This window comes from Ictidomys tridecemlineatus, chromosome 6, assembly GCF_052094955.1.
Source record: "Ictidomys tridecemlineatus isolate mIctTri1 chromosome 6, mIctTri1.hap1, whole genome shotgun sequence".
Classification (NCBI taxonomy): Eukaryota; Metazoa; Chordata; class Mammalia; order Rodentia; family Sciuridae; genus Ictidomys; species Ictidomys tridecemlineatus.
In genome coordinates, this window is record NC_135482.1 from 7,027,295 (window position 1) to 7,050,367 (window position 23,073).

Here is a 23,073-nt window from a genome sequence, read left to right on the forward strand (position 1 = left end):
TTGCATCTGGTTTGATTGCTCTATAAAGTTAGTAATATTCACTATATACTTAAAAAAAGAATTGTGTCTTAGTGGGCTATCTAAAGCCACACAGTTTTCCAAAATGGTTTTGTCACAGGGAATCCTCAAAGATTGAGAGATTTGATTCCTGAGCCTTGAAAAAATTTTAGATTTTACAGTGATTAGTGGTATTCCAAAGGGTTCTGGCACACGAACATATGTTATAGGTTATATGCAGTAGGACAGAAATTAGGAAAAACTGGCCAGGCAGGTGGCGCATACCTACAATTCCAGCAGCCCGAGGCTAAGGCAAAAGGATCGTGAATTCAAAGATAGCTTCAGCAAAAGTGAGGTATTAAGTGACTCAATGAGATTCTGTCTCTGAATAAAATAGAAAATAGGGCTGAGGATGCGGCTTAGTGGTAAGTGCCCCTGAGTTCAATCCCAGGTACCAAAAATGAACAACTACAACAAAAAATGAAATTAGGAGAATCTGTAAAATCTTCTTGATGGTGTTAGACCAAGATGCAAGAAAAGACCTCTGACTCCAATTAAAATCAAATTAAAGCAAGCTTATTATTTCAACTGGCTGGGCTGCCTCTCCCACCCCAAACCGCGAGAACAAGACAGCAGCCTCAGCTTTCCTGCAGCCCAGCTTTATAGCCCAGAAAGTTACACAAAGCGGGGTTACGGATAACAGAACTCTGAGGTGCATGACACTAATGCTAGTTTACATTTTTGCTGGCCCAGACATCAGAATTTATGAAGGTCATTAGAGTCTTAGGGTCGTTATCTGGCCAGGGAAGGCCAAGATTTGTGAGGTGTCACTAAAGTTTCAGAGAGGGCTGCAATCTGGTCAGAGAGCCAGGCATGGGTGAGTTCAAGGCACGGGCAGGCATTCCAAGCAGGTTCAGAATTTGCAGTAATTTATAGTAAAGTCGAAATTATCTTTTCATAGCTTTGTGGCGAGATGGCTCCCAATTTTGAGAAAAGATCAGATTGGGTCTATCAGTGGCTGATGGGGAGAAATGCTTAGAAGCACTCGAACATAGTAATAGCAACTTTTAAAATATTGGTCTGTCCTCAACACTTAATATTGTCAGATTTGATCTTTGCTAGACTTGTCACGTGAACTAATATGTCCTTGTTTTTAATTTGCATTTTCCTGATTTCTTAACAAGGTTGAGCGTTATAATGTCTTTCAGTTAATTATAAATTCTTTTTTTTTTTTTTAAGAGAGAATTTTTAATATTTTATTTATTTAGTTCTCAGCAGACACAACATCTTTTGTTGGTATGTGGTGCTGAGGATCGAACCCGGGCCGCACGCATGCCAGGCGAGCGCGCTACCACTTGAGCCACATCCCCAGCCCTAGTTATAAATTCTGTTCAGACCCTTACCCAGTTTTTCAACTAGGTTGTTTCTCTTTTGCTTTTACTGATCTATAGTTTACCCGTCAATGTCATTATTGAAGAATTCCTTTTCTCTCTGATGCAAAAATAAGACTGTTTCCATATGTGTTTGGTTGATGGTCTTTTGTTGTATTTGCCTAATTTTTTCTATGCACTAATGCCTCATTGTCTTTAACATATAAACCTTGTCACTTGGTAGGACAAGGACCTCTAAAACTTGAGGAGTATTTTGGCTGGTTTTGGCCCTTTGTTTTTCTGTATAAATTTCAGAATCAGATTGTGAAATCTCTCTTCCTCTAAATTAAGCTTCTCCCACTAGAAATGTATTAATTCTAAATCCAGTTAGGGAGAGAACATACCTCCCCTCTTGAGATTAATTTTTAATTCTTTTTTAAAATGTCTTTCAGTAACCTGTAACATTTTCCCTGTCTTATGCATGTTTGTCAAGAATAGATGCAAGTACTTTTTGTCATCATTTGTAAAAGAAATCCTTAAAAATTATATAATCTGTTTATTGATTGGATTATTTTACTTCAGTGTGTCTATGTTTCTAGTAACTTCTTGTCTGTTCTATTTGGGATTCATTGGGCATCTTAAATTCTAAGGTTGTTAATGTTCTTAAGCACTGGAACATCTCAAGTATTTCTTCAAAATATTGAGTTCTCCGTATTCTCTCTCCTCCCTTATTCTGCAACCTGATTAGATATATGGGAGGTTTTTTTCACTATTAAGCTTTAGCTTTTTATTCTGTACTGAATTATGTGTATTTTTCTAGTCCATTGATGTTCCATTGATGTTTTAATTGTAGTGTTTTTATGTTTTTCAGCTGATTGTGGTAGCACATACATGTAATCCCACTTACCTGGGAGGCTGACACAGGAACATCACAAGTTTGAGGGCAGCCTTTGCATTTTGGCAAAACCCTGTCTCAAAATTTTAAAAAAAGGTCTAGGGATTTTTTTCAGAGATAAAGTGCCCCTGAGTTTAGTCCCCAATGTGTGTGGGGGGGGGGGCAGGGGCCATTTTGATACTTTATCTTTTTAAAGTCTACTTGGTTTTTCTAAGTCTTGCTTTTTACCCATTTTCAGAAATTGATTTTATTAAATACATTAAGTTCTGTAGAACTTTTGTTGGTCTTACTCTCTCATTTTTTTCTGGCTCTTGCTCATTGACGTGTCTTGTTTACTTGTGCTGTATGTGTATGTTTTATTTTGACCATGAGTTCTTTGGTTCTTTGGGTCTCGCCTTTGGAAAAATTTTGAGGCCTCTGTAGAAGGTATGTTCCTCCAAATGGGAGTATATTTGCTTACATCAAAGCCCTGGACTTGCCACTACCAAACTTGTTTGTATGTTTTTAACTATACAGGTAATGGTGGAATTCCAAATAAGAGTCCAGCTCTTGTTTTTCACTACTCAGGAGAGGTTCTTTTTCCCCTCTTTTTTTTTCTACTTGAATGTTCCTTTGTGTGGGACAGGGTTTTTTTTTTTGGTTTTCTGTTATGCTTACCTGTGTAGGTCTTTGGAGTCAGAGATTTATCTTGGGCATTTTCTGTTCAGATGACATATATTCTCTTCATCTGAATCTATATACTTTGTGTCTGGTGTACTGTATTACTTTCAGAAACAATGTTGTAATGTATCAGGATTGACACCTGCTACAAGGGTGAAAAACAGATTGATCACTTGGGTTCATCACTGAACCTTCATTTAATTTTGTTACATTCTTAGGACAAAGCTTGGTTGATTTTAGAGTTTTTCAGGATATTGTGATTATCATATTGCCAAAAACAGAGTGGTTTTTTGGCTAATGATTTTTCTGAAATTACTCAGGCATAGTTGGGTGTAGTAACACATCCTTGTAATCCCAGTGACATAGGGAGGCTGAAGCACCTGCTTGAACCTGCAAATTCAAGTCTGTCTTATGCAACTTCGTGAGACCATGTCTCAAAATAATAAAAAGGGCTTGAGGTATAGCTCAGTGGTAAAGTGCTCTGTGTTCAATCCCTAGTACTACAAAAATAAGATAAAATTACTCTGGATTTGTGTAGGATTATTTCTGAGGAGTTTATTTTTTTCTTTCTTTCTTTTTTTTGGGGTGGGGTGGGGTGGGGGTACTAAGGATTAAACCCAGGGCCTTGTGCATGCTAGATAAATGCTCTATCACTGAGCCATATCATCAGCCCAACAACTTTTTTTTTTTTTAAGAGAGAATTTTTTTTTATATTTTCGGCGGACACAACATCTTTATTTTATTTTATGTGGTCCTGAGGATCGAACCCAGGGCCTTGCACATGGTAGGCCGGTGCTCTGCCGCTGAGCTGTTCTTTAATAGAATTTTATTTTTTCCTCTTGTGTGCTCTTATAAACTATGTGTCCTAGGTTTAGTTTCTGTTGTGATTATTATCTTGTTTATTACAATTTTTTTTTTTGACTGTGCTGGCTATGAAATTCAGGGCCTCACTCGCAACAGTCAGGCACTCTACCACTGAACCACATCCCCAGCCCCATTATCTTGTTCTATAACATTTTATAAATGACTTTTGCTGGTGTGGAGGAACTCTGGCTTTTGTTTGTTTTTAAATATTGCTCTTGTACCTGACAACTGTTGAATTGTCTTACTATATCTAATAACTTGTCAGTGCCTTTGGATTTTCTAGATAAGTATAAAGAATAAAGACAGTCAGCTACATTCCTTTTGATTCTTAAACCTATCAAATCATTTTCTTAATGAATTAGCCAGCACCTCCAGGCACTGTTTTCTACAGTGGTGGGGATAAAGTAGATGTGATTAAAGAACTATTTCTGAATGTCTCTTTAAGATAGTCTATTTACTGAAAGTTTTTTTTTTTAACTTTTGTACTGTCAACATCTTTTATTATATTTTTATTGCCATAAAATATACTGAGCTCAGTATATTTTTATGGCAATAAATGAGACATGAGGGTTCAAGCTTAAAGGGAACTAGTTATCTGTGAGGAGATAGGACTTTGTATTTTTGTGTAGTTTTCTTAGTATTTTTGTGAAGGTGGTGGTAAAGCTAGGGCAGAACAATCATGCTTTGTTCAGGATGGAGCAAAGCAAAGGTCATGTCTAGAGCATAGTGTCGAAAGTGAAGTTTGTTTAGTGACAAGGCTTGCAGTACACGGTGACACACATCTGTAATCCTAGCAATTCGAGGGGTTGATGGAGAATTGCAAGTTGAAAACGAGGCCCTAAGCAACCTACCCAAGACTCTGTCTCAAAACAAAAACAGGCTGGGGATGTGGCTCAGGTGTTAAGTACCTCTGGGTTCAATCTCCAGGTTTCCCACTTCTACTCTTCCCCCACAAAAGGTTAAAAGCTCATGGTTTGGTCACATGTGTGTCACTGTGACCAAAATAGCTGACAAGAACAACTTAGAGGAAGGAATTTATTTGAGACTCACAGTTTCAGAGGTCTTAGTAGTCTCAGACAGCAGGTTGAGACAGAACATTATGTCTGAAGGGCATGGTGGAGGACGGCTGCACACAGCCAGGAAGGGTTAGGAAGGAGTGGCAGGGAAAAAGGGACCCCCTTCCATGGCGTATAATCACAGAATCACAGAACCACTTCCTGTAGTCATGCCTCACTTGCTTTCAGTCACTACTTAGTCCTTTTAATCTAGGACAGGTTTATTAGGCTACAACTCTCACAAGTCAGGCATTTTACTTGCAAATGTCCTTCATTAACACAGGAGCCATTGAGGAAAACCTCATTTACAAATGATAATACTCATTCTTTATAATTTCTTATCATTTATTGTAATTAATCTTGAGAATGAACGAAAATGTGGTTTGTAACATCCTTAATTTCAAGAAAGTCCAAAAAATTTTTGCTTCCTCCTTTTGCTTTCCTTACTACTAAGATAATGTTCAATTTCCTCAGATAACCGAGGAGATGATGGATCAAGCAAATGAAAAGAAAGGGGCTGCCATTGAAGCCCTGAATGATGGTAAGTATGTTTTTTCTCTCCTTGCTACTGCAGTGACAATTAAATAGTGGAAAAGTTGAAGGGAACTTACATTTGTTATCATGCTGGTAGATGCTGGAATCACTCAGTGTCAGAGATGATGCTTGGGAGCATGGCAGATCCTGATTGTACTCAATAGCCTCTGCTTTTTGAGGGTATCATGGTGTTTCTTTTATGAGCAGCTTTAAAAAGAGGAAAGAACCCTTGTCACTCCTCACACCCCCACCAAAAGTAGTGGTAACCCTTAGAATTATTTTATATAATAGCACCCTTGATAGATGTTCATAGGTATATAACTTTCATCTTTCCCTGCACATTTGAAAAAAATCCTATCAAAATGGAAGAGAGTTGATAGTATTTACTGTAAGGCATAATGGGTTATAATTTAATAATTGCATAAATGTGTTTTATGGGTTCCCCCCATATAAACTGCTGATTGAACCCAGTAAAACTCAGTGTTTTCCGACCGAGCTACATCTTCAGCCTTATTTTTATTTATTTATTGTTACATGGTGCTGAGAATCTAACCCTGCACCTAGCACATGCTGGATGAGTGCTCTTCCACTGAGCCACAACCCCAGCCCTTATTTTTATTTTGAGACAGAGTCTAAGTTGCTTAGGGTATCTCTAGAGTGCTGAGGCTGGCCTCGAACCTGAGATCCTCCTATTTCAGCCTTCTGAGTTTTGGGGACTACAAGTATCTATCACTGTTCCTGGCTACTATCAGTAATATGTTACACAAACCTGTTTGTATGATAGAGTGTCACAAGGTTGTATTAAATAGATGCTGTCACAATGCTGGTATCATTTGGACTTCAAAGATTTAGAATGAGTACAATTTTATTTTATATTTTAGAATGAGTTCAGTATTGTTCCAAGTTGCAGATATATTCAGGTTTTTTATTTATTATTGTTTTTGTTTTGGGAGCAGGATAATATTATCACCTTTTTAGTGTAGATCCCTGTAACAAATTTATACAAGCTTATACAGCAACTGCGTTTAGTTTGCCCACCTGAAATATGTTTTCTTTTTTTTTGAGAGAGAATTTTTTAATATTTATTTTTTAGTTTTTCAGCGGACACAACATCTTTGTTTGTATGTGGTGCTGAGGATCGAACCCGGGCCGCACGCATACCAGGCGAGCGCGCTACCACTTGAGCCACATCTCCACCCCCCAAAATGTTTTCTTTATTGCTTTCTGTTCACTGCCCTAAGATTATATAAGAACTACTTTTTATTGTATTGCTCTTCTGCTTGTTACTTGTGACTTTTTTATGTACATATTAAAGATTTGTCATATCCTATCAGTGTGCTAGAGTCAGACTCCATATTTACCTTTCCATCTTTGTTTTCTTCTATTTTAGAATATTAGTCTTCCATTCTGGTCAGACCTGTCTCCCTTTACATGTGCTTTACTACTACTACAGAGCTCTTTTTCACCTATTGCAATCTTTAATTTGTACCCCTCAGTTGTTCCCAACCATTGCTTTTCCTAACCATTTCTGTTCCACAATAATCTTAATTTACCTACCACCTAGAATTTCTCTTTAACATTTAATACCCTGCATGCCTGGAAAGTTCAATATGTTTTTGTGTATATTATTTCATTAAAAACCTCATAATCAACTATTTTATGGAGCAAAAACCTGAGCGACTCAGATAAGTTGTGATTTACCCAGGATGTTTGCCATAGTGTCACCTATTTTTTTTTTATTGTTGTCAATCATTTTGGCCTGCTAACTTTTTTTTTAAAATTTGTCTCAGCAGTATTTAACAATAAAAATGAAGCACTGCCTCTAATAAGTCATGTTTTTATTTTTATTTCCAAGCTCCCTGTTTATGTACTTATAAGTTTGACCCAGTTCTTACTTTAGATTTTGTGCAGTTTTATAGTATATTCTAAATGATGAAACACTAGCATTCTCAATGAGGCATTGTATTCATACCTCACAATGGCAAAGATACTTTGATTTCAAGAGGCAGGAATATAGTGAGAAACTGTACTATACATCAGAATCCCTTGGTTTGTATCCCGGTCTGGTACTTAACAGTGACTGCTTTCCTACCACATCATCATCTTTGAATAGTTACAACAAATTTATTGGTCTGCAAAGAATTCTTACATAGCCCTTTCCAGAAAGTTTATCAAGTCCTGAGCCTGATGAGCCTTTTATTTATTTATTTGATTGGGATTTGGAATAGATTTGGAGTTGGAATAGGAAGTAAGAGCTGACTTTTGAACACAGTAGATCTGAGTTGTGTATTAGATATTCAGTTGTAATACCTCTTGTGATATATGTAGTAATTAATAATTAATGTAATTAAATGTTTTCTGATATTTTTATGAGTTCTATTAAAGTCGTTTACATGTTCACTAACTGTATAAATATTATTCTCAGTGAATTGTGATATTTGTTTTAAAATTGTTTGTCTTGCCTCCCCAAGAAGTATTAGACTTTGTGCAAATAACTGTTCTAATTCTGTGGTATATTTTTATTTGTTGAATAATTTCATTTAAGAGAAATCACATAAGAGATAAAGAAGCTAACTATGAATATGGGATCTAGTGAATAAATTTAAAATTAAGAATATGGCATCCTGTTCTTTGTTGGAGAGATCTTATATATCCCCAAATTGCCTGTATTGGGTGAGCTGCCACAAAGGAATGGTAAAAAGTTTGCTTTCAAGAGCCAGTTTTTTATTATATTTTGTGGATCTGGGGTTTGAACGCAGGGCTTCATGATAAGTACCCCTTCCTTTTTTTTTTTTTTTTTTTTTTTTTTTAATTTTTATGTGCTGCTGAGGATTGAACCCAGTGCCTCATACTTGGGAGGCTATCCCTCTACCACTGAGCTACAGCCTCAACTAGTCTTTTTAAAAAAAACTTTTTATCTTCTGAACATTTCTCAACTTTTATTTTACTTTAGGTGAACTACAGAAAGCCATTGACTTGTTCACAGATGCTATCAAGCTAAATCCTCGCTTGGCCATTCTGTATGCCAAGAGAGCCAGGTAAGAACTCGAAATAGAAAAGCACCCCTTGTTGCATAATTTCTTCTCCTAGAATAGAATAGAAACATTGAATAAATTTCTTCTATTCAATGTTTGAATAGAATTGCTGCCGTAATAATCCCAAGCAGTTTTTATTATTTAAAATGAATTTTTTTTAATACCACTCTTATTTTTTTAGTGTCTTCATCAAATTACAGAAGCCAAATGCTGCCATTCGAGACTGTGACAGAGCCATTGAAATAAATCCTGATTCAGCTCAGCCTTACAAGTGGCGAGGGAAAGCCCACAGGTAAATAGTATTATTAATTGTATTTTATGTTTTGAGGTGGTTTGTTTCAAAAAAAAGTTTAAAGGCTTCAATTTCAAAGTAATAATGAGCTCAATATGAAGAATTGAGAGAATATAATAAAGAACATATGCAAAATGAAAAATTCTTTCACTTCTTCCATTCAAAGAAAGCTACTGTTAATTATTGACCACACATGTGTTATATGTTAGGACCTTTTTCTCAAAATTAATTCCAGGAAAAGAGTGATCTTTCTGTCCTTTATACTTTTTTTTCCCCCCTCAGGCTTTATAATTCATTTTGGTAGAATTGTTTAAGGCAGTAGTATTCATTGCTCTGGTGTGTCATTAACTGTCATTTCACAGAATGTAACTAGGAACTCATGAAAAAAATGATGAAATTTTTGTTTTTCCTGATATTATCCCTTAAAATTTAACATTAATTGTTTTCCTTTGCCTTTTATTTTGTATTTTTGACATTTTTCTTCTACACTAAATTTCTTGGTCCCTAATAATACATTTATTGGTGTAATTCTACAATTTAAGTAAAATTGTTTCATAATTACGCCTTAAAAACAATATACCCTGTAAGTAAAGTTTGAAGGTATTTTTTGTTGTTCTCATCCTTAGAATATATCCCACTTAAAATATATAATATAGTATATAGTTACTTTAATTCATTTTTTTCTATTTGTGTTGTCAGTATACAGTATACAGTTAGCTTATTTCTGTTTATAATCAGGTTTAGAGTTTGCTTTATTTCTTTTCTGGTTGATTGATTTGTAGTGCCACAGACTATACCAAGGGTTTAGTCATATGTAGGCAAGCACTTTACCACTGAGCAACATCCCCAACCTTTTTTTATAAAATTAGTGTCATTTTTTAATCTTATTGTGAGATAGGGTCTTGCTCACTTGCCTTAAACTTGTGGTCCTCCTGACACAGTTCCCAAGAGTTGGGATCATAGGTGTGCACTGTTGTACCTGCCTTTGTTTTATTTGAGTCTGTAAAATATTTACATGTTCAAAGAGTCAAAACTGTGAGTTAGCTGGATGTAGTGTTGTATTCCTTAATCCCACCAACTTGGGAGGCTAAAGCAGGAGGATCACAAGTTTGAGGCCAGTCTGCACAATTTAATGAGACTCTGTCTCAATAAAAAGAGCTGGGGACATCACTCGGTGGTATATCACTCCTGGGTTAAATCCTCAGTACCTAAAACAAACAAACACAACCACATCTGAGTTAAAAGATATACCCAGGTAACTCTTATTTCCATTGCTAACTTTTACAACCCCATTCTTATCTACCCCTACCAACCTTTAGTTCCTACTCTCTTTTTTTAAGCAGACACTCATGTTCACGTAGAAAGTAACATGCAATTAAGTATAAATCATGTTAATCCTTTTTTGATGTGTTGAAAGTTCCTGTTGTACATACTTTTTAAAATGTCTTTGTGACTCTGAATTAAGAAATTTAATTTTTTATTTAAATTTTAAACATTGTTTTAGTAGAGCAACTTTACAATTACCATAGAAGAACTTGAAACTCTTTGTTAATCAAACTCTTTTCCTATAAGGAAGACAGATGCTGTGCTACATAGGGTGACTATGTATAAAAGGCTCTTTGTAATGAGTTTAAACTTATTTCAGACTTTTGGGCCACTGGGAAGAAGCAGCCCATGATCTTGCTCTTGCCTGTAAACTGGATTATGATGATGATGCTAGTGCAATGCTGAAAGAAGTTCAACCACGGGTATGGTAAAGTAGAAAAAGGGAAAGTTACTACTATAAGACTCTATGGTTTTAGGACTTAGTCCAGGGAGCCATAATTTATCTGAAAAATAGATGCAGAGAAACATTTGGAAGTTATAATCATTGAAGTTTGTGCTTAACTCTGAAATCATTAGGTTTTAATGCTTTTTATTTCTCATTATGTATTAGAATATGTTCTATTAACATGTTTGTAAGACCAGTGGAATTAAAGCCAGAAAATCAGAAATGGAAAGAAGCAAGTTTACAATGAGGCAAGAAATAGAAAACCTGGTACATGTGGGATCTGGGATCACATCTGGTCTGTCCTAATATAATCACAAGTGTATACAGCCACTTTTGACAAAGCATGAAGGCTTTCTTGATGTGAGGAATTTCCAAAATCTAAAACATTCTGTTTACATTTATTGTATTTAAAATTGTTAGTTAAATTTAATGCACTTTATATGGTAGATCTATCAGCTTTATAAGAAACTACACTTCTACGAATTTATTTCCAAAGATTTTAAGATAATAGAGGTTTTATTGAATTTAACTTATCTAGAAGCAAACTTCATTTGATCCCCACCCTATCCCAATAACATGGCTTAGCCGAGTCGTGATGAAAGATATTGTAGAACACACGTTTTCTGGTGGCAGTGTTGGTCAGGGCTTAGAGTACTTGCCTAGTATGCCTGGCCCTCAGTTTAGTCATCAGCACTGCCAAAAACTTCTAGCTATAGAACACATATTTGCTGCTGTGCTTGGTGGTGCATGCCTATAATCTCAGTGGCTTGGGAGACTGAGAGAATCACCAGTTCAAAGCCAGCCTTAGTAATGGCAAGGTGCTAAGCAACTCAGTGAGACCCTGTCTCTAAATAAAATACAATATTGGGCTGGGAATGTTGTTCAGTGGTCGAATGTCTCTCAGTTCAGTCCCCAGTAACCCCCCCCCCCCAAAAAAAGAAAAAAAAAGTTCACCCATGGGTTATTTGCTTTCTTAATCCCAAAAGCAATTTGATGAGACTAAAGACTTAGGTTTTTTTTTCTTTCTTTTTTGTGGTGTTGGGGATTAAATCCAGGGCCTAATTAAGCATACACTCTAACTGCTGAGTTATATCTCTGGCCCCAAGACTAAATGTTTCTGGCCCCCTCCTCATTTTATAAATGACACAACTGTGACCAACTCCTGTTTTGTGAGTTTCCAGTGTCTGCTTTCTCATGACAAACATCATTAATAATTTTCCTACTGAACTGAGCTGTAACTGAATTCTTAACACTGTGTACCTGGTAGAAACTAATAAGCAAGAACTGTTCTGACCTTTGAAACTTATTTGTTGTCCTTGATCATACTCAGTTAATTATTTGAGATTATTGCATTTTTCTTTATCCGTACATCCCAGACTTCATTGTGTCTTGTACATTTGCGTTTGGTCTTGTTAATGCCTGAATTTGTGTTAGGTCATTTCCTATAAGATAAATGTCATTTTTATGAACTACCTATTGAATTAAACAACTCTCCACAAAGAAAAGTAACTTAAAAGCTGTGTTGCCCTTAGCCTAAATTTAGAGCACACTTTACCTATGGTTTCTGATTTCTAGGCCCAGAAAATTGCTGAACATCGGAGAAAATATGAGCGAAAACGTGAAGAGCGAGAGATCAAAGAAAGAATAGAAAGAGTTAAGAAGGCTCGAGAAGAACATGAGAGAGCCCAGAGGGTAAATTTTTTTAGTTAAGCCTGAGTGGAACATACTGTAGATCATAGTTTTGAGATATTATTCCAACTCCTAGCCAATTTATTTAATGCTGGCTGAAGTTCTATAGAGTGTTTATTACTTTAAAAGGAGTCTCCTTTCATTGTTTCCAATGTGTGGGGATATTTTTAGTCTTTAAAATTTTTAAGTTGGCTTATATTTAACCAAAGTGTGTTCTTTTTATGTTTTTCTAAAGTCAAAAATTTTAGGCTGGGGGTGTAGCTCTAGCTCAGTGGTAGATCATTTGTCTACCATGCACTGGGCCCTGAGTTCTATCCCTAGCACTTGTTGCAAAACTCCCCACCCCCAATTTTTTAAGTTAGAAATTTTTCATAATCAAATGATTAAAATTTGGCGATATTTTTTGTTTGGTTTGTTTGAACAGGATTTGCCCTTTCTTTTTTCTTATGAAAAAGCTTATGTGTAAAACACACAAGACTATTAATATTAAACTCATTCACAAAACTTCAAAATACAATTTCATCAAGATGATCTCTACCAACAATTTTCCTTTAAAGAAGTCTGCAAATTTCAGAATGGTTTAAGTTGACATACACTGTACATGTTAAACTTTGAAAGAAACTACTAAAGTTTTTGCTTTAAACTGGAAAAAAACTATGGTCGAAAGTGTCTTTTTAAAAAGAACCCTTCATCCTGCTGTTCCTAAAATTACATTCATGTTAACTGAAGAAAAATGTTAAAGCATACAGTAAATATTACTCTTAACTGAAGAAAGGCATTAAGATGTATTACTTTCTGTGTGATTGTTATTACTATCTATAAATAAAGTCATTGCTGTTTGACTGAAAAAGGTTTTTACAAAACTTCACTTCCAAATTAACATTTTTATTAAATCAAGTTTTAAAAAATGTTCACTGTAGAAGAGTCAACAAGGGTTTTAAGAAAACCAGAATATACCTTTTTATTCAATGTATGTATATATTAGCAGCAAACTACTTCTGAGATTTTGATCTTTTAGTAATTTTAAAGAAAGCATAAACATTGTGTATTAGTATGGAATGTCAGCGAATTTACTTTAACCTTTTTTTCTGTGATTTGGCCCTTCTACAAAATACTTTATGATTCCCAATATTAAAGAAAAACTTAGTTTTGACTATAAAGTAGCGAAACTGTGGTTGGTAAAATCTATTTTCACTACCATCATAGTCACATGCATTGTTTTTGAGAATAACAAATGAGCATCATATAAATAGGGTAATTGTGTGTAAACTCAATTTTTAAGGTGTAATAGCAACCAACTTATATCATTTAGCATTTGACTGTTATTTTTTTTAAATTTTGGTGATATAAGTTTCATCTCAGCTAATGAGAAACACTGGCTATTGAAAGTTCTGTGGCAAAACAACTGTTATTCAGCTTGGTATTTCAGCTTACAAAATGATCAAACAAACAAGATTGAATTACCAGTTGCCCCCAAAGAAATAAATTTTTTTCTCGATAATCCCTTCTAATAGCAAAAAGGAAATGTCTTTGCAATGAACTTTTACTTTTTAAGAGTTAACATTATTAAAGAAATCTAACTAGTCTTCAAAAATACTAAATGTTATATAAATACAATTTTCTTATAGTTGAATACTTCAGCTATAATCTGTCTTTAAAAAATTTCCTTTGGATTCTTCCATTTAGCACTTGAAGTTTTCATTCTGCATCTCTGACAACTGGCTCAGATTTGTTACGTTTATGTCCAATCAAGTCTTTCAGATTTTGCCTGTTGTGTGATACCTGGGTACAATAAATAGGAAAAACTGCACCAAATTTCAAAAGCAACAGAATAATAATGAAAAATTCAAAAGTATGTAATATAAAAAAAAATAAAAGTACAACAGGGATTCCCTTTTCACTACATTACTGAGATATAATCCTTTTTATGCTTTTAAAGTAATGTCATAACTTTCATTTTTTAACTTGTTTTTAGGTGGCCCAACTTTTATTTTTCAATTAAAAAATTTAAAACAATAGACTGAATTACTTTTATTAATATACACATCAAGTTACTGAAACGGTGACTTCATGTAGTTTTCCTCTTAAAGATGGCACTTGCAGGTACAAAGATGTAAGAGTTGTCTACAGGCTTCAGATGTTTACTTGAAAAGATTCTTCCAACAGCATTTTAATATTGGGTTTTCTCATCTAGCTGAAGATTCACAAATTCTCCATAATCAAACTGATGTCTTTGATTTAGATGACTAATGAAATTTCTAATAATCTGGCTAGGATCTCCCCAAGGAAGAGACACACAAATGTCACAGGAACTCTCTGAAATAGATGGTTACTGTTACAGTGATCAAGTAAACTCTATCTAGTAAAATTTGACCCTTGACACAAGGGACACTTAAAGGTGGGATGCCCAGAACTTATATTCTCTTGGTAAGTTTCTGTGTTATCAGATGTGGATGTTTCACCCCTATTACTATTCCCTACTGAATCTTGAGATATCTGAAAGTTTGGAATGATGAAAGAAACACCATATTCATCCTGATACTTCCAAGATTTATAATGATGTCTCATACGATAGAATTTATTCTGTTTTGCACAGCATCTACAGCTACCAGAAAACTTCCTCATGATATTTTCAAGATCTAAGACCCATTCTGTACACCTCTTTCTCTTCTAGTCACATTTCCACGACACAGGGGAAATGTATTCCACTTTCTCTCATTGCAGTCAGGAAACATTTTCTACAGAAACTCCACTCTTGTAGTAACCGAGTAATAATGAACGGAAGGGTAACACAAAGGGAAACTTCCACTTTATCTGGAAATCCTGTCAGTTATGTGCTGACAGGCCATAGTCCGAATGGGCGTTTTTAGCACCTCCTGACAGACCGTGCAGTAGAAATCTTCTGTTTTAGGCCGTGGCCGCAGACAGCTCAACTCCCTGCGCAGACCCCTTGTTTCTTATTTTATGATTCATCCTGGTTCAACATTGAATTCATAATTGGGCAGAGCCTGGGGTGTTTATTTAGGTTATAGAGTCATTGAAAATTTAGAAAAAAGAAAAATAACTTACCCACAGTATTGTTGAGCTTCTTTTCTGTAGATTTCTCCTAGTTTTTGGGGGCCAGGGGATGGTTTTTTCTGTAGCTTTGAATTGGTTCTATCATTTGTTACTTCTGATATTGTTGAATGAAAAGGACATAAAGCTATATAGTATAATTATATAATATTACATCCTAATTTTTTTGTCATTTAATTTAAAGATAATGCTTGATTTTTTTTTTATAGTCTCATAGAACATAATCTTTAGAAGTAATTTTCATACATTTATATATCTTATTTTTTACCTGGGTATAAGGGAGATTTTATATATCTTTTCATTTTGTCTTAAAAAAATGGCAGATCTGTAAACATTTGTAGTGTGTATCTAATTTTGTAGAGAGAATATGGAGAATTTGAAACTGGGAAATAATTGTTGCGGTAGTCTTAGTAATCTAGTCAAAGGCTTTCATTTTGGAGTTAAAACATTTAAGAATTTGCAATTTTTATAAGCAATTGCTTTTCTTGATTTGTTTTTCAGAGAAATAAAATATTCTATTTGAAATCATTAAAATAATGATCAACTTGCCTTGTAGATACAAGGCCCTGGGTTCAATGCCCAGTTCCACAGAATAATAATATGATGATGATGCTCAATGAGAATTGTGTTCGAAAATTTGTTTTCAAAGAGGGATAGAGTGTACCATTTAATTTAGTATTGCCTTTTACATTTATCATTTTTTAAAAATCTGCTAATGGCTTATTTTATAATTTTTTTGTGAGAAATTTACATGGATTAGTAATGTTGGCAGACTATGTACTTTTCCTCCCTCCTATGATATAATTTATTTATTTTTTCTTTTTAAAGGAGGAAGAAGCCAGACGACAAGCAGGAGCTCAGTTTGGCTCTTTTCCAGGTACATTTGGAGAAAAACTGAAACAGTTAATACTATAAACAATTAAAATATGTTCTATTTGGAGGGCTTGTGTGTGTAGAATGAGATTGACTTAACATGCTAAATATTTTTATGTTAGAAATAGAGTATTTTTCCCACAGAATTTGAGTAGTATATTTTTTTAAATGACTAGCTTATATTGGATTTTGAATGTTACACTTTTATTAATTAATTATGATGCAATTTAAATATTTTTAAATTGCCATAATGGAATTTTTGTTCTGTTATACATAAAACTCATGAGGATATGTAAAACACTATATTGTTGAGCTTTACAACTTACCAAGACCATGTCTGAAAATAAAATAACGGGTTGGGGTGGTCAGTCCCGGGTACTGTCATAAAAATAACAAAACATTCTTCTTTTTCTGGCAAATTTTTTATAAGAAACAAGGCAATGTTTTGAATGATAACAAAGGATCGAAAGGCAGATAAAAGAGTGAGAAAATTATGCTCATAAAATAATTATCAAATACTTCCTGAATTGAAGCAGTTAGACCAGGTGGATACTTGGAAATTTTTAAGTCTATTTACATTACTTTGCCTCTGGCTAAAATTTAGTTATTTGGTTCAAAACTAGAAAATAAAAAGGTGGTGTGCTCGACAAATTTTAAAAACACAAAATTGAGTTTTAGCTCATAACTGTCATATACCTTCGTTTTTAGAAAATGACCAAAGTTGAGGAAGAAAAGGAAAATGACCACTGATATGTACTATTACAAGATATAATTTTCTGTTTGTGTGCATTTTATTTTCTAAATTAAAGAAGACTTTTTTTTATGGGTATGAGCTAAGTTTTCAAAGCCTTGGAGTCCCCAGGAATGGTGGCACACATCAGTAATCCCAGTGACTGAGGCTGAGGCAGGAGGATGACAATTTGAGAGAGCCGAGTCTCAAAATAAAAATGAAAAGATGCTAGTGAAGTAGCCCAATGATAAGGAGCCCTTGGTTTAAACTGGTGACTTACCACTGAGCTACATCCTCAATCTTTGTAATTTTTTTAGACAGAATATCAGATAAATTGCTTGCTGGCCTCAAACATGGTGATCTTTCAGCCTCATTATCTGGAGTTGCTGGGATGACAGGTGTATGCCACCACTCCTGACTTCAGCTTTAATTATAAAAGAGAAGTAGAAATTGCACTTTGTGTCTTGTTCAGATTAGACTGTTGACACTGCATTATGCTTAGGTGGTATCCTTAGTTTTTTGTGTGTTATTTTCAATTGAAAGTTTTTAAAGACTTATTGGGAGTATAGATAATGTCTGTATGATTATTTGCTTTATTTTTACAGGTGGCTTTCCTGGAGGAATGCCTGGTAATTTTCCTGGAGGAATGCCTGGAATGGGAGGGGGCATGCCTGGAATGGCAGGAATGCCTGGGCTCAATGAAATTCTTAGTGATCCGGAGGTTCTTGCAGCCATGCAGGTAAGACTTATTAAGAGGAAATTTGGACTTTAATTATTGAGGCATTTCTACATAATTCTGTGAAGTGATAAGGTCACTTAACCATTTTGCATTTATATTAGTTATCCAATAGCTAATTTTGTAGTTGGGACATTTGTAATGAGTAGGTTTTTAAGAATTGGTTATAGGACATACTCTGTAGTAGTTGGCAATTAGTAACATGTTATCTTTTTTTTCTTCAAAGTTGTGTGTGCTTTATTTTATTATTCAGCTCAAGTAACACAGTTAGGCTTGACTTTTAGGTGCACATTAATAATATTTATATTTCACGGAGTGTCTAATCCACAATTAATTTGACCATAGCAGAATTACAGGTCTAAATAAAGAGATGGGGTTCAGGATCCTAAAGTTTTTGATAAATTGGGACACTTCTTTAATACTCAATAAATAAAGAAACAAAACCCTTTTTTTACAGGATCCAGAAGTTATGGTGGCCTTCCAGGATGTGGCCCAGAACCCAGCAAATATGTCAAAATATCAAAGCAACCCAAAGGTTATGAATCTCATCAGTAAATTGTCAGCCAAATTTGGAGGCCAAGCGTAATGCCCACCTGACAAAACCCTTACTGAAGGAAAAGCAACCTAGATCACTTAATGGCTGTCGCAATAATACAAACCAGTGTACCTCTGACCTCATCAGGAGAGCTGGGGTGCTTTGAAGATAATCCCTACCCCTCTGCAGCAAATCCAGTTGAAGCATTTTACAATGATTTGCCATTAGGGTGTTCATTCAGATAATGTTTTCCTACTAGGAATTACAAACTTAAAACACTTTTTAAACCTTAAAAATATTTAAAACTCAAGGGGGTGTTATTTCCTACATTTTTATTTACTAATCATTTTGGATTTTTTCTTTGATATTGGGCAAAGCAGATACTAAGTATGGAAAATACATAGCTGTAATGTGAGTGAAATAAAGACTTACTAGTGGGAAGTAAATAAATCTCATTTACATAGATAAAAGTTTCAGTTGAATATATGGCTACTGAGACTGAGGCATTTTGATTTGTCATTTAAAAATATTTTTTAAATGATTAATTTCAATAAAACTATTGGGACCACCAGTATTTCACTCTAACCTGGGTAGGGACTGGAAGTATTTGGTAAGGCAGCAGCAGTCTTACTATTTTATATGACATGTGCCCTTATGCAGGTTGCATTTAAATCTTACACTGTGTTGAAGAGGTGATTTTTTTTTTTTTTTTCGTTATGCTGCAATGGAATTGGATTACTTAGCTCTGTTTTTGTTCAATATATCAAATAAATGTTTCATATTATTTCCACCGTGGGGAAATAAGGGAGTAGGTTTCTTTTTATATTCTATGTTTAAAATTTACCTTTTCTCATCAGAAAATGACCAACTATGTCTGCTTTCTGCTTCTTGTATTTCCCTCCTTCTTGAACTAAAGATAATCTTTTTTCACTAGCATCATCACTGCTATCATACCATAATTGTGCAAAGCATATTTAATGCTGGGGTTAATTTAATATGTAATACATATCCTAGCTGTGGAATAATACCCATAAGAGCTGTAGTTTTTTCTTAGCCATGAGATTGCTTATTTAAATGTTATTAGACTTCCACTCTGGCAAAATCTTGTGATGTCAAAAACATTGGAAGGAAGGATTCCTTTTAGTGTTTGGTATTCTATTTAGGAAGTACCTATTGATCTTTGTATTTTGAAGAGTATATGGTTTGAGTTATTGGTAACCATACAAGGAATTAACTGCTTGATCTAACATGAATTATAAAATAGATGAGAGCCTGGTTGTTCATTATGGAGTTCTTGGCACCATGGAGATTCATCATTGTATTCAGCTCTTCCTTAAATACTGCGACCATACCCCCACCTTTTCCCTTTTGTCCCTGCAAAGATAAAGGAAATGATAAATTCCTTGGAGTACGTTTATAAAGTAGTACATTTCTAATATTTATACAGGTTCTAACCCTTTACTGTACATGAGTAAACAGAACTGCATCTGTTACAAAAATGAGAAAAAGTCGTATGCTAATGGAGCATGCTTTTAAAACCCTTGGAAAAAAACACCATTTATACTTGGATCTGGGCTTGCCGGTGTTTTTTGTTGTTGTTGTTCATGTATGTTCTCAAAATCTCATGTGTGCTGTGCTTATCTCAAGAAGAACAGTTTCTTCTTGGATTCCTGATTTGATTGGCTTAATTGTACATGACCTAACTATACTCGAATATTACGAATATAAATGGGTAAAAGTAAATTACTCTTCTGAAAATGTGTCCTGTGCTTTTAGACTTTAAGTTCCATAAATACAACAGATAGTCTTCATTTTCTTAGAGACCCAGTATCATTTCTAAAAATGAGAAATGTTCTTTTTTTCTGCTAATGATGCTGTAAGAAGGAAAAGAAAGTTTTCTGCTTAAAAATATATAGTTATTGGATATTTCTAGCTATATTAAAAATAAAATATGGTTTCAAACTGGATATTGACTCCCCACTACCTTTTGTGAGCACATCTTTTATTTCTGTTGGTCATTGAAGTTATTTACTGGGCATAATAAGGTATAGGTCATTAAATGCTACTAACAAAAACTTTTAAAATTTTACCAAAGTTGTGCAGAGGTGTACATACTTTCTGGTGGCTGCCCAGATCAGATCTGCAGCTTTGTACCTGGCAGGTAGCTTCTGTTTGTAGTCTAAAAGGATTTCCTTGGTGATCATCTAACACCCTGAGGAAATAGGGAGAGGTGGTCAGAGAAACTTACACTGAGATGCTGGAGTTAATATAAGGAATTAGCATCATGTTTCTTCTCGTATCATTGATCGTATGTTTTTTGTTTGTTTAGGCCATAATTAACTGTTCAGAAAGATGGTACATACACAGTCCATAGCTGTGTGGTTGTGTGGCCAACAACAAAAAATTACAGAAGATATGGAAAAGATTTGGCGCCAAGTATCCTTTTGCCACACTGAGAAACACTAGCTTAGGGTAAAACAGAAGCAGTATCCATTTTAGAATATGCTAACATCTAAAATTAATCCATGGGAATTGTAATCCATTTGCACATATTGGCTCAGCTCTGATATTGCACATACTATTTTGTAGAAGGAAAGCACTTAATTTCCCAGGATAATACCCATGCTTGCTTGTGGAGTTGGGATTCTCAAATACCCAGTCTTCAGAGGTGTTCCTTTTAGATTCTCTACTTTGTTGACCCAATGTACAAAGTTAATTTTGTAATATATATTTTTTAGTTGATGATGGACCTTTATTTTTATTTTATTTATATGCGGCGATTCAACCAAGTGCCTTATACAAGCTAGGCAAGTGCTTTTCCACTGATCCACAACCCCAGCTGTGCAGTTAATCATATATATGAATTATATAACATAATTATATTTAGTTATAAATGGACATAACACCTTTATTTTGTTCATTGATTTGTATTTGGTGCTGAGGATTGAACCCAGTGCCTCACAACCCTAGCGCCCAAATTCCTAATTGTTCATTATCTCAAGAAATTGCAAACCAAGCCAGGCATGGTGGTACATAACCTATATTCCCAGTAACCATATGCTGAAGCAGGAGGAGCTCAAGTTGAAGGCCGGCCTCAGCAACTTTGCTAAAGCCTGTCAGTGGTAGAGGGCCTCTAGGTTCAATCCCAGTACCTGACATATAGAAAGAATGAACTTTGTTAAAGAATATCACACTTCATATGTACTAATGTGTACATCCAATAGGACATTTTCCCAGTAGTAAGTGATCCTGGTATATTAAGTGCTTAATTCACTCATGACTGGCTCAAAAATAAATTTTAAAAACTATAGTAATTCCAAGAAGTTAATTGTGTGCCAGTATTTACAACTAATATAGTGTATTTAATAGAGCTTGTGCTTAGGGAGAGAAGTATTCTAAATAGCCAGGTGCAGTGGTGCAGGCCTATAATTCTTACTCCTCTGGAAGCTGAAATGAGTCTTCAGATTTGTGGCCAGCCTGAGCAACTTAGCAGAATACTGTCTCAATAAAAAGCTGGGAAAGTAAGTTTTGTAATCCCTAGTACCAACCACAAAAAATAAATAAGCAGTAAATAACAGGTAATGAACAATAGTTATAAACTTCAAGAATAAGGATAATCTGGGCTGGGGATGTGGCTCAAGCAGTAGCGCGCTCGCCTGGCGTGCATGCGGCCCGGGTTCGATCCTCAGCACCACATACCAACAAAGATGTTGTGTCCGCCGAGAACTAAAAAATATTAAAAATTCTAAAAAAAAAAAAGAATAAGGATAATCTATCAATATGGCAGAAGTTTTTGGGCAATTATTCAATGAGACCCCCTGTACAATGCTAGTGGAAGCAAATATTTATGATTTTTCTGTTAGATAGTTGAACAAAAATTCTTGACATTTAGTGGTTTATTGCCTTTAAAATTATGATTTTAAGTATTAGCCAAAAAAGGAAGGTGGTAAATAGAGTCAATATAACCATGCTGATGATACTGGGCATCTGATAAATAGTTAATTCATGTTACTAGAGTATTTGCAGTTTTCAGTGTAAGTAGCCTGACCACAGGCCAATGTAGAAGCAACATAAGAAGTGGCTTTATCTCTACTAATGGTATAGGTGTAAACAGGAAGAGTTCAGGTTTTTAACACCCAGTATAAGTAGTGTCAAGGGGTTTGATGTTTATTTAACTTGGTTGACATAAAAGAATAGTATTATTTTTGTAACTCAGCCATCTTTTGAAAATATTCTGGATACTAACAATGCTCAGAATAAGGAAGGACATTTTTTAAAAATTAGAAACATCACAACTTCAGAGAAAATTCTGTTTAATTCGTAGAGCAATGGAATTCCATTTTTTCCTCTTCTTTGGTACTGAGGATTGAACTCAGGGTAACTGGAACCCCAGTGTGCTGGAACCTGTGCTGTGTATGATGAACGTGTGCACCTGGCCCTGAGAGCTCAGCACATGGACACATTTGGTCAAGGAAAAAACTTTCAGTATATGCTGCCCCGCCTCAGATTCCTTTTCTGCCTCATTCTCCTGAGCACTCATCACAGTCGTTTTTTGTTTTTTGGAGATTGAACTCAGGGACACTCAACCACTGAGCCACATCCCCAGCCCTATATTATATTTTTATTTAGAGTCAGAGTCTCAGTGAGTTGATTAGCGGCTTGCTTTTTGCTGAGGCTGGCTTTGAATTCACAATCATCCTGCCTCAGCTTCCAGAGTCTGGGATTTCTGTTTGTTGTGTATTATATGACAATGATTCTGATTTGAGCTCCCCACCATGGCCCTTTTTGTTTTTTAGATGGAAACTTGCTAGGTTACTTAGGCTGGTTTTGAAAACTCAGTCCTTCCACCTCAGCTCCGTTACATGGGATTATAAGTGTGTGCCATCACTCTCAGTTTGACAAATGATATTGAACTTTATTATTTATTTATTTTGTACAGGCACTGAGCTACACCCTCAGCCC

The 23,073-nt window shown here is 35.0% G+C and overlaps 1 protein-coding gene and 1 pseudogene across 1 annotated transcript in view; one reads left to right on the plus strand and one right to left on the minus strand.

Moving 5' to 3' along the window:
- The window catches only part of St13 (ST13 Hsp70 interacting protein), a 33,082-nt gene extending 13,004 nt beyond the window's left edge, over positions 1-20,078 (plus strand). Inside the window, exons 5-12 of the mRNA XM_005322219.5 lie at positions 5,316-5,382; positions 8,329-8,413; positions 8,592-8,702; positions 10,348-10,450; positions 12,049-12,165; positions 16,066-16,114; positions 17,446-17,579; positions 18,034-20,078. Of these exons, the coding sequence (XP_005322276.2) occupies positions 5,316-5,382; positions 8,329-8,413; positions 8,592-8,702; positions 10,348-10,450; positions 12,049-12,165; positions 16,066-16,114; positions 17,446-17,579; positions 18,034-18,162 (795 nt within the window). The 3' untranslated portion in view covers positions 18,163-20,078. The remainder of the gene's footprint in view (positions 1-5,315; positions 5,383-8,328; positions 8,414-8,591; positions 8,703-10,347; positions 10,451-12,048; positions 12,166-16,065; positions 16,115-17,445; positions 17,580-18,033) is intronic.
- Positions 14,050-15,539, minus strand: LOC101957989 (E3 ubiquitin-protein ligase RNF138 pseudogene; annotated as a pseudogene).
- Positions 20,079-23,073: the final 2,995 nt, after the last annotated feature.